This window comes from Electrophorus electricus, chromosome 23 (assembly GCF_041902795.1).
Source record: "Electrophorus electricus isolate QZ-2024a chromosome 23, ASM4190279v1, whole genome shotgun sequence".
Taxonomy (NCBI): Eukaryota; Metazoa; Chordata; class Actinopteri; order Gymnotiformes; family Gymnotidae; genus Electrophorus; species Electrophorus electricus.
This window is the reverse complement of record NC_137519.1, coordinates 12,702,911-12,715,427: the sequence shown is the minus strand read 5'-3', so window position 1 is coordinate 12,715,427 and position 12,517 is coordinate 12,702,911. Positions and strand designations below refer to the sequence as shown.

Below are 12,517 nucleotides of genomic sequence, written 5' to 3'. Positions count from 1 at the left end.
CTCTGCTTCTCTCCTCTCCTCTCCTCTCTTTTCCTGGCGTGTGGACGCTCCAGTGCTCTTTGCCTGGCGACTGTCACTCTCTCTCCGCCGGTTTTTCCTCCACGCGGTTTTCCCCCACCTGATCTTTTCAGGCGGGAAAGTTCTTTTGCGCACTGGGACGAGCGAAAACAATGCCCTCCGCTCCTGACCACCACTGAACGGATTAACCGGCTGTTTGGAGCACTAATGAGATTTGCCTGGCCGTAGAAGACATGGAAGGCGGTACCCTGGTGCCTCTATTTCTCAGGGAGCAGGTTCCCGCTCTGTCCCCTGGAAACGGCACTCTGACAGCCAGCGAGGAGCGTGTGGTTAAACCCCATACCAGCGGCTAGAGGCGCTCACCTGTGTCAGGGGTTTGCCATTTGTTGATTGATTGATTTATTTATTTTTTATGTGTGCTTGGCAAGGATTCTCTTAGTGTTGAAATGAAGTACCAGAAATACATAACGGTGATGCAGATGGCCATGGGAGTGACTGCCTCCAACAAAGACAACTGCCTACCTCCAAAGAGACAGCTGTGGTGAGTGCGATCAGAGGCGCGTGAGACCTGGGTGAGTGAGCGAGTGAGACAGGGACGGGAGAGCTTGGCCGTGCCGAGAGAAACGGAGACAAAGAAAATATAAGAGAGGAAAATGGAGAGGGAGGCGGCAGGGCTTTTGCTTTGGGTGTTCAGTCTTGAGCAGGTGCACTTAGCACTGTTAGCCCACTTGTCAAGGCGAGTGCAAGCGCACTGAGCTTTTGTTGTGGTGCGCACTCTTTCTCTCTCTCTCTCTCTCTCTCTCTCTCTCTCTCTCTCTCTCTCTCTCTCTCCCTCTCCCTCTTCCTCTTCCTCTCCCTCTCTCTCTCTTTCTCTCTCCCTCTCTCCCTCTCTCTCTCTCTCTCTCTCCCTCTCTCTCTCCCTCTCCATCTCCCTCTCTCTCTCTCCCTCTCTCCCTCTCTCTCTCCCTCTCTCTCTCTCTCTCCTTCTCCCTCTCCCTCTCTCTCTCTCTCTCTCTTTTTATTTTGTGCCTGCCCTCTTTCCCTCCTGTTCACTTTTTCTCTCTCCCACTTTTTCTTTCTCATCTCATTCTCTCTGTCACCGTTTTCAAACCAGTTGCTCGGAAGAGAAGCAGCATCTGTTGTATTGTTTGTGTTTACCTCTTAGCAACTGCACCCCCCACCTCCCACATCCTGTGACTCCGACGATTGTTCGATCAAGTCGCTGGTAATCCGAGAACAAAGAATGAGACGTACTGGTAGCAGAAGCCCTGCATGATATCATAGTGGCCCCTTGAAATGACTAATTAAACCAGACCCTGTGTGTGTATGAGCCCTGACGGAGCCCCAAGTGAAATGTCTCTGGTCTTCTGTTCTCATTCTCATCATGGTGCGGGGCATGAGCCTTGACCCTCGCACACTGGTCCTCAAGCTCTGTCCACCTGTTGTGACTGACAACAAAATGTAACCAAAGACTAAAGCAGAAATGCAGCCAGTTGTGTTAATTTGCTTGCTTGGTTGTAGTGCTTAACTACACAGAGGAAGAGGAGTCACCTCCACACTACCACACCACCACACTACCACACAACCACACCACCACACATTCACACATCCACCCATCCACACTACCACACTACTACGCCTCCACACTACCACACCACCACAATACCACACATCCACACTACCACATATCCACACTACCTTACCTCCACAGTGCATGCCTCCACACTGCCACACCTCCACACCACCACACATCCACACAGCTATGCCTCTAGGCATCCACACTGCCACGCCTCCACACTAACACACCTCCACACTGCCACGCCTCCACACCTCTACAATGCCACACTTCCTCACTATCAGGCTTCCACACCTCCAAAGTGCCTCTCTGCCCACGCCTTCACACCACCACACCTGAATCAGAATCCTCAAGCTTCTGTGTCTACTGGCTTTACACATGTGCCATTTGATTTGATGCTGGGAGCTTTGAGCATGTCTGATATTGAGAATTTCCAGGGTGACACATAGATTGCTGAAGCTGTGTTTTGTTTTGTTTTTTGTTGTTTTTTTTTTTTGTTGTTCTCATAGTGTAAGACATGGTGACAAGGTGCCTCTGCTACACATCTGTACACAATCATAGCTGGAGTCTTCTAAAAAAATTTCTTCCTTCCGGCTGGTATAGAGGATTCATTGGGTGTTAAGAATCGAAATGGGAAAGGTTTTGATGTAACAGCGGTTGCTCTCATTAAACGCTTGCGTGACGTTCCTTCTCTGTGGCTCTCGTAAATGTCCGTCTTCTCTTTGACGCCTGGCTGGAGTGAGAACCTGGCAGCCTGGATACATTACGTTCCACCATGGCGTGGTTTTAATACCCAAGACTTTTTTTCCTCCTTGCGCTCATAGAAATAAGCCTGCTGCTTTCATTAATGGGCAAATCACAGAGAAAAGGAACAGGGTGTCTGGATTCATCTGCGTGCTCTGTGTCTGGTAAGAAGTACCCAGTGAGAACTGCGTGTTTTTCTTTCTTTCCTTAAGAGAGACACAGAGGTGGCTGTCAGTGCCCCCCCCCCCCCTCCACACACACACACACACACACACACACACACATACACCAGAGTCACGTGTGGAACGGGGGATGGGATGTGTTTGCAGCCAGATGCACATTATAGACTTACACCGACTACACTGGAAGCAGGGCTAGCGGCGGTTGGCTGGCTGGCCGGCTGCTGTATGGAGACCGAAGGCTGTGATGAGACAGGAAAAACCATTACATGTCCAGCTCCTTGATGTTTGTCTGTCTCTCGGCATGCCCACCTGTATCTGTCCTGTTGTACCCCTCCATGTGACCTCCTATTGGTCACAATTTGCATAGTGGTGCATGAAACCCGCCTCCCTCCAAGGGCTCTAGCAAACATACACAGAGCACACAGTCATGCACACATATAGTGGTATACCAATAGACACACTTGGGCAAATAGATTCAGTATCTCTTCATGCCAACACTCATATCTGCATGACACACACACACACACACACACACACACACACATTCCCCAAACAACCTGTGTGACAAGTAACAATGCATGATGTCACCAAGACTGAATGTCACCAACTCACTGACAGTTTCTCTATTTCCTGCTTCAGTTCTCTCCCAAGAAAATCTTTCCACCAAAAAGTCCCAAAATTTGTTCTTAACCCACAGTGTAAATTTCATTATTCCCAGTCTGTTACATAATCATTATTCCCAGTCTGTTACATAATCATTATTCCCAGTCTGTTATGTAGTCGATGCCTCCAGTTTATGTCCTTGAACCTTTATTTAGTAAAAATGTATTTTTCCTGTCGTTCTATTCATTAGTCACTCCTCCAGTCGCTGAAACGTGTTGATTGGTGCACAGGGCTTCAGGGAGTGGATGTTGCTTTGAAGCCCTAACATCAACCCGTATGATTTGTCCATCTAGATTTTGCAGGTATACAGCTGTATGTAGCTGTGATTCTGGCAATATAGCGTGATATAGCCTTAATTGGCCACCATAAACTAAACAGGCCAGCAGTCATTATCAGTGCCCAGATTTCATCCCCCTTCTCTCTTGATTAGAGTAGCTGATGAGCTCAGAAAGCAGATGCTGCTTGTATAGACATGCTGACTTTTGTGAAAAATGTTTTTGTGCGTACACTGTAGACAAACATGGCCACACATGACAAAAGAGGAACTGTGTGTGTATGTATGACTGTTTCGCTGTTTAACTTTATAAATCATTTTCCGATTCTGTGTGAAGTCATTGGTGTGATTAGTAGAGCAATGTTTTGTAATAAAAAAAAAAAGCTGGGTGAATTGCTTCTGCCGCTAATTTTTCAGAATATGAAGGTTATTGTCAGGTGGTACTGCTGGATGGCACTAAAGTGTGAAAGAGAACAAGCTGACATTTCCTTTTAAATTTATATTTTCTGCATTTAGCAGATGATTTTATCCAGCGCACCTTACAAAAGTGCTGTGTCATCCACTCATAGAATGTTTTTGAGTCAAAGATACTGTTGAGCCAAAATTCTGCTAAAATACAAGAATCATTAATATACAGGAAAACCCCTGTAGGGGTGTCACCTGTAGACACCGCTGAGAAACACATGCATGTGCATGAAAGCTCACACACTCTCATTGGGCCTCATATTCAGCCTTCCAATATGGGGCCACCAATTCTCAGTACGTAGTGTGATAGTCTGTACATCGGTAGTTAAAGTGAGCAAGCCCGCATGGCAAAGCTAACCTGAAAGCCTCGTCTATGCTGTCGTACACACACAAACTCTCTCTCTTTTTCTGTCCTTCAACATTACTCTTCACTACAATGAGGTTTTTTTCTGTTTCAGCTACAAGCCAGCCTGAACAAGCTTGTGTATTCTGACGGCCACTGTTCACTGCGCTTTTCAGTGCACTGCTCACTTTGCTCTTCGCTGTTCACTATGGTCTTCACAGTGCACAGTTCACTGCACCGTTGACTGTTTTTTTTACTGACTTCACCACTGCACATGTCACTGCGCTGTTGACTGTGCCCCTTAAGTGCACTGTCCACTGCGCTCTTTCACTGCGCTGTTCACTGCACCTGCACTACACTCCCTGGCTCTCATGTCTCTAGTGGAGCAGCACTCCCTACTCGTGCCTATAAAAAAGCCTCACTATGTGAAGCAGCAACTAACACACAGTTGTCAGTCTTTTCTGCAAACAAGCAAACGCAAAGAAACCCGACTGTTCTGACTCTGTGAAACTGGCACCAGCATGCGGGCGGCAGAGACGCAGTCGGGACGTGGAGCGCAGCCTGTCCATCCTCGCGGAGGTGTAACAGCACACGCTGCCCTTCTGCCTTTAATCCCAGGCAGTCGGAAATTCTGCTGTGCACTTCACACAACACCTACAGGGCCAGATGGTAGGCGAGGTGAAGAGTTGCCATCAAGGTCATTCAAACCTTTTGGGCGTGATCATGGGCAGATGTTTTAGTGCATGTTGTGTCACAGCCCCCCGTCCTGTTTTTCTCTCTTACACACACACACACACACACACACACACACACACACATACATAATAGACATATACACACACATTTGCGCACGCACACACACACACACACACACACACACACGCACACACACACACGCACACACACACACACACGCACACACACACGCACACACACACACACACGCACACACACACACACACACGCACACACACACACACACGCACACACACACACACGCACACACACACACACACACACACACACACATACATAATAGACATATACACACACATTTGCGCACACACACAGACGTCAAAACTTTTCACCTTCTTTGTTTACACTTATTGTCTCTCATTCTCTATCTCCCTCTCTCTCATTCTCTCTCCCTCTCTTGCGTTCTCTCTCTCATTCTCTCTCTCCTTCTCTCTCATTCTCTCTCTCATTTTCTCTCCCTCTCACTCACATTCTCTCCCTTAATTTAAACTTTCAATATGATTCCATTGTCAAAATCATATTGCATTGCAAAAGCATTTCTCGTAAATAGAAGTAGCATGCATACAAACAGGAATGTTTAAACACAGATGATGAACACATCAGTAAACAGCAGTATATACATTATATACCAAGTACAATGTATATACTATATACACATACCTACCATATGCTATACATAATATATAAACTGTACTGCAGAGAGTAACATGTACAAATGTAATGTGGTGCATCACTGACTCCCTATGCATGTGACCAGAGAATATTCACAGACTCTTCTCTCTGTAGCCCTCCTTCATTCTCTCGCTCTCTCTGTGTCTCTCATTCTTATTTTCTAGTTTGATATGGGCGACCCCTCAGTGCACGTGCCCACAGCAGCAAGCCAGATATATTTGGACGTCTTTGTCCTTGTGAATGGTTCTGCTGTGGGACCTTGTCCTTGGTGCTCACTGATCATCTCACTGTCATGCCCAACATGCGTATGGCTCACCTAATCGGCACGCAGAGCCGCGTCAGGGTCTCGGTTACCTCACGTCACAGCTCCCACGTGGCATGTGTGCACGTGAAATGCCTCCCTGGTTGGCGTCTCTCGGTGCGCCCATATTTTCTTTACTGGTGGAAACACGGAATTATTTCTCGTGTGTTCCTTTTAATCTTATAATATGCGATTAAAATGAAAACACTGTCTTTCGGGGAACTCTGTTCTGGATCAGCATAGTCACAAGTTCTGTCCAGAGCTGCATATTGTACTTGGAGAACCTGGTTTTTATAGTAGACTTGAGAACCTGAAATAGTGAACCTGAACTGAATTTGACAGGAGCTTGCTAAGAGCAGAGGTGGAGTCTGCCTACAGTACATGTGTAGAAAACTACATGTCCCATAATGCACATCTCTTCAATCCTGAAAGTCCTTGAGGGAGATTTATGTGACATGTGCGAGTGCTAAGATTTCTGACGGATTTGCAGTTTTAACTTTACCCTCATCGTCTTTGACACACTGCTGCTCTGCAGATCACTTTGTGCTGTTTGCCAGAACGGCAACCGTCCACGATGTCACATGATATTTCTGTTTGGAAACACCCTGTGGTTGAATCCTGGGACTGGCCAAATAGCAGGAAAAAGGTTGTTGCACCTTCATTTTAAACCACCACTTAGCAGAACATCAAACAGCAGTGTTTTTGAAAATGTAGTGTGGATTTAGAACAGGGATTTCTAACCAGCATTCAGTGGTATTCATTACTGGCATTGAGGAAATGCTCTAGAATTTAGGAAATATGTTGATTATCATTATTGTATTAACCAGTGTGTATCAAAGACTTTCGTGAACAAATTATTTAACGTAAATCAGATCCAGGTGTAAGCAGTGGACATGTCCTTAGTTTTAGAAGAAAAACTTGGAATATGTTGTTGCTGATCTTGGGCATCTTTTCCGTCCCATAGAGAATGTTTTTTCTTTTTCCTTGCGCATCACACATTTTCTCATACTGATTTTTTTTTTCTTTTGGATAATAAACTTCTCTTATCTGTCTCTTCTACAGAACTGAAGGCCATTGTTATCTCAGCTCACACGCCATTTGTGATTAAACTCTCCCTATTAGATCAGTTTCAGTCTCGCTTTTCAAGCCATTTCAGTACACTTCTAATCTATGATGATGATTTACATTTTTATTTTTATTGAAACAAATCTTACTGTTGCAGTTTTTTCCTCTTCTACTTGAAGGTATTTGAGAGCAGATACTATCCTGTACAGGGCAGCAGAGGAAACAAGGTGACATAAGGCAAAACATTGAACAACATTTAACAAATATGCAGCTTGCTCATGTCCATATATATATATATATATATATATATATATATATATATATATATATATATATATATATTTTATATATATTTTATATATATATATATGTGTATATATATATATATATATATATATATATATATATATATATATATATATATATATATATATATATATATATATATATACACACATACACAGCCTGGCCAAAAAAAAGGTCATGGATTTAACTAAGTAAATAGGTAAGAGTCTCCTATTGGATAATTACTGAATGGGTGATTATATTTCAACTGGCAACATGTTATTTAACCCTAACTGATGCAGTGAGTAGCTTCTCACTGGTTAAACAACCATGTCAAAAGACACATCCTGTGGTCATTGAAAAGATGTTAATCTGTTTCAGAAGGGTCAAATTATTGGCATGCATCAAGCAGAGAAAACATCTAAGGCGATTGCTGAAACTACTAAAATCGGGTTAAGAACTGTCCAACGTATTATTAAAAGTGGAAACAGAGTGGGAAACATCATCTTCAAGGAAGGAATGTGGTTGGAAAAAAATCTTGAATAATCGTGATCGGCAATCACTTAAACGTGTGGTGAAATCAAATCGTAGAAAAACAACAGTAGAACTCGAGGATATGTTTAATAGTGAAAGTAAGTGCATTTCCACACGTAGAGAACTCAAGGGTTTGAGACTAAACAGCTGTGTAGCCTTAAGAAAACAACTTGTCAGTGAGGCTAACCGACAAAAACGGCTTCAATTTGCTAGGGAGCATAAAGATTGGAATCTGGAGCAATGGAATAAGGTCATGTGGTCTGATGAGTCCAGATTTACCCTGTTCCAGAGTGATGGACGCATCAGGGTAAGAAGAGAGACGGCTGAAGTGAAGCACCCATCATGCCTAGTGCCTACCGTACAAGCCTGTGGGGGCAGTGCTATGATCTGAGGTTGCTGCAGTTGGTCAGGTTTAGGTTCAACAACGTTATGTGCCCAAAGAATGAGGTCAGCTGACTACCTGAATATACTGAATGACCAGGTTATTCCATCAATGGATTTTTTCTTCTCTGATGGCACGGGCATATTCCAAGATGACAATGGCAGGATTCATCTGGCTCAAATTGTGAAAGAGTGGTTCAGGGAGCATGACACATCATTTTCACACATGGATTTGCCACCACAAAGTCCAGACCTGAACCCCATTCAGAATCTTTGGGATGTACAGGAGAAGACTTTGTGCAGTGGTTCAAATCTCCCATCATCGATACAAGATTTTAGGGAAAAATTAATGCAACTCTGGACAGAAATAAATGTTGTGACATTGCAGAAGCTTGTGAAAATTATGCCACAGTAAATGAGGGCCGTAATCAAAGCTAAAGGTGATCCAACGAAATATTAGAGTATGTGACCTTTTTTTGGCCAGGCAGTATATATATATATATATATATATCTCCAGATATATAAGTCCTCACACTGTACATGCGACTCGCCAACCGGAATCCTCACTGAAATGGTGAATCCAGGGAAAGCTGGCAATGATGCACACTTGAATGCCTGACTGAAGAAAGGTAAGCCATGCATGACACACACACACACACAGACACACACATGCACACATTCTTTCTGGACTTCCATTCTTGCTACAACATCAGATGTCCTGGGCCAACCCATGAACCCATCTCCTCTTACAGCAATCTATGGAGTGGTACCTGAATTGATTCTATAGCCTGTCCACAAATCAGATTTTGTAGCCTTTGTGACTTTAGTTGCTTGATTCTTTTAAACTGGGAAAATCATTTTCCCTTTTCTTGAACTCACAAGGATCTTTTCTTAGACTTGAAAAAAATTAAAAATACACTATTTGCCGTTCTATCAGTAAATGTTACAAAACGTGGAATCTTTCTTAGCCTGTTTGGAAACAGTAAGTCTCGATATTTCAGAGGGAACAATCCTTTTTTATACCACCACAGTGTAAGGAGTTATCCTCTTTATCCAGGTTGAAGACCGGGTTGACATGTTACCAGCAGACTGCTTTTTGTCTTTTTAATTTTTGTATTTTTTCTATAAATAAAATTATAAAAAAAGAAAAACTTGACTGATCTCAACAACTGATCTCAGTCCAAGGCTTGTAAAAGCACATGCTTTGTGTAGTTGCCCTTGTCTGCTTTTATATGAGTAAACCCTGATGAAGTTGTTTGCCTTCAGGACATACTCCCTCCTCGTGGTCCTTCAGTTCCTGGGAAGCCTGCAGCCCAGTTGGAGGTTGTGGAGCAGTAGGTAATGAGAGGGTGCTGTTTGCTTCAAGCATGACTTCCCCCGGGCGCTTACCTTGTGGTCTGGTTGGAATGAAGCGGCCTAACGAGGCAATGATGCGACCAAAGAGTAATGCAGCCTCATCGGTGCAAGGCTTCTGTTCTCCCAGCCATGCAGAATCACGCAGTGTTACCTTGCCCTCATGCACCAGACTTTTCCCTGGCGAATTCTTAATAGTTTTATAAGGGCCTTTTGTTTTACGAGGGCATAATCCCCCGTGTCTTACTGTGTGAATCCTGTAGGTGGTGCTGTTTTTAAAGAGCAGTGATCAGGCTGAGAACTAGATGGCAAATGTTGTCACATAGTGGGAGGGAGGAGCTTCGCGTTTTGAATGAGACTCATGCAGCAACATCTTCATTTACTGTGCTGCCGCATGCCCAACTGATTCAATACAAACATCCTGTCGTGTGATGTTTGCTTCTCAGAAACAAACCCTCATGTAACTTTGATGGAGATCACCTTCTCGGGAAGAGTCTGGGTTTTTTTTTCCATTAGAAAGCATTGCTTTGTTATGCTGGGAGGGGGCACAGATAAACACAGCAGACTGCTCAGTATTTCAGTGCACTACTCCTCCTACTCCAAGAGAGAAAACAACCTTAAAAGGACACATTTTGCTTTACAGTTTGCCCTTGGGTCAGCTTAACCTCCTTAGGCACTCAAATTAGCTCTGAAATATGGCGTCGTTCATTGTTTTGGTTCCACGTGGAGTGGTTGAGTCTAGGGACTGATGAATGATCTTTATTTGAACTCTTAATGGTCGTTTTGGCCTTGTCTGCCTCCATCTGGTGTGTGTGTGTGTGTGTGTGTGTGAGTCTCATGCATGGCCTGCCATTCTTTAGTCATTCATTCAGTTGTTCATCATTGACAACATCCCCTAGATGCACCATTTCAGTAGTTGAAAAGTTCAGTGGAATGTGGAGTGTGTATGTATTCATATTTAGATGTTTAGATTTTAGATGTCATATTTAGAGTTTAGATGTCATTTTTCCCTGTTTATTTGTTGGCTTAAAGGTTGTCTCCTTGACACTTGCCCTCTCACATGCGATTCATGAAAGAAATCTCTTCAAGCTATTGAGTAGAATTGTATTACTTCCTGATTTCAAAGCTTTCATAATACCCGATAAGCAAAATGATTTATGCCATATCAGACACATTCGCCTAGATGTTTCATTAGTCTACATTAGTGACTAACTTACTGGCTGCATTAGATGTTCTGTTCTTACTGTGCACCCATAGGTTCATACAGTTTCAAGGGGATATGTGTATTCCCTGCACAGTAGAAAGCATGACTCAACAGTTTGGCCTTGTAGCAGTGCTTTTGGGAAGGTATGTGTGGGTGCTTTGTGTCCTCTTACACAAAAGAGACATAACATGAAAATGATTGTGGTTTTGCTACCAAAAAACCAGATCAGTTACGTAAATTACTCAGGAGCAGACTCCCTCTCTTTTTTTCTTTCAATGTTACTATTTTTTTCTTCGCTTTCTCTCTCTCTCTCTCTCTCTCTCTCTCTCTCTCTCTTCCTCTCTCTCTCTCTCTCTCTCTCTCTCTGTCTCTCCCTCTTCCTCTCTCTCTCTCTCTCTCTCTCTCTTTCTCTCTCTCTCTCTCAATGTCATTTGAATTCAGTACAGTTTAGCTTTGTTGGCATGACTGTCTCAAGCACAGCATTGCTGACGTCATTGTCTCAGTGTTCAAGGTAGGCGTTTGATAATCTGGATAACTTCGGTCGGAGGTTGCTGTCTATTAGAGGTCAGTAGGTTAGTTAGTGTCCGGACCAGCTGACCAAGGACACGGGGCTTAGGCCTGGATGAGAGTGAAGTAAGGAAGAGAAGGAGAGTGTGAGAGACATAAAGGCAGGCTGTGTGTGTGTGTGTGTGTGTGTGTGTGTGTGTGTGTGTGTGTGTGTGTGTGTGTGTGTTTTTATGACAGAGAGGAGTGGAGGTGTATTCCTTATATCTAGAAGTGTGCCCCTGCTGCAGTGTAACATTTAACCTGATTTGCCTTAAATTTCACTCTAAATTAAATAATTAAAAAAAGAGGCGAACTATAAAAAGCTAATGGAAGCTACAATTCTCTGCTACCCCCAGGAGCACTTAGAGCAGATTCTAGAGTGATATGATTATTTTCCTCTCTATGATTAGTAGCTTTAATTTTATCTATATATTTCATTCAGGGTTCTTGCTTATATCAGTATTCAAACAGCACAGCACAGCTTAATGTTTTCTGAGCTCCAAGACACCAATCTCAACTCATGAAGAACTTAATAATTAGGTGTGTTACAGCAGATGAAACACTTTACACTCTATAAGCTCCAGGAACAGCAGTGAAATCCCTGGCCTCTTCTGTGGAAGTCTCCATGAATTTTGAATTGGTTGTGTGTGTGCGCTCTCTCTCTCTCTCTCTCTCTCTCTCTCTCTCTCTCTCTCTCTCTCTCTCTCTCTCTCGCTCTCTCTCTCTTTCTCTCTCTCTCTCTGTCTCTCTCTCTATCTATTTCTCTTTCTTCCTCCGTTTCCTGTCCTGCTGTTTTCGGCGCTGGCTTTGGGTGTCACGGCACTGTATCTGTACCTGTCACTCTGACTTTGTGCCCATCCTTCTGACCCAGGGTGCCACCCAGCGCGGATGCCGCCACCCCGTCCAGCGCGGCGCCCCCAGTGGTGGCCGTGAGCCAGGGCAAGCCCTCACTGCGCAGGATCAAGGGCCGTATTCACCGGAGTAAGAGTCTGGACAGCCTCGACCTGCTGGAATGTAACGTGAGTCCATTCAACACTGACATCACAACCTGTCCCACTTTAGACTTGTGTGCCTCGGGTACAATGGGGAGGATCTGAGATTCCTGTGGTTAGAATACGGTTTAGACTAGACAAGTTTATGTTGGGGGAGACCCAG

General features: G+C 44.0%; 1 protein-coding gene across 10 annotated transcripts in view; it reads left to right on the top strand.

Moving 5' to 3' along the window:
* Positions 1-416: 416 nt before the first annotated feature.
* Positions 417-12,517, top strand: part of tjp1a (tight junction protein 1a) — an 86,264-nt gene continuing 74,163 nt past the window's right edge. For 3 of the 10 annotated variants that reach the window (XM_081706448.1, XM_081706449.1, XM_081706446.1), the window contains exons 1-2: positions 420-559; positions 12,234-12,381. In XM_081706448.1, coding sequence (XP_081562574.1) covers positions 465-559; positions 12,234-12,381 — 243 coding nt within the window. In that variant the 5' untranslated portion in view covers positions 420-464. Of the gene's footprint in view, positions 560-12,233; positions 12,382-12,517 lie in introns of all 10 variants that reach the window. The other 7 variants (XM_081706444.1, XM_081706443.1, XM_081706447.1 and 4 more) reach the window with 6 other exon arrangements.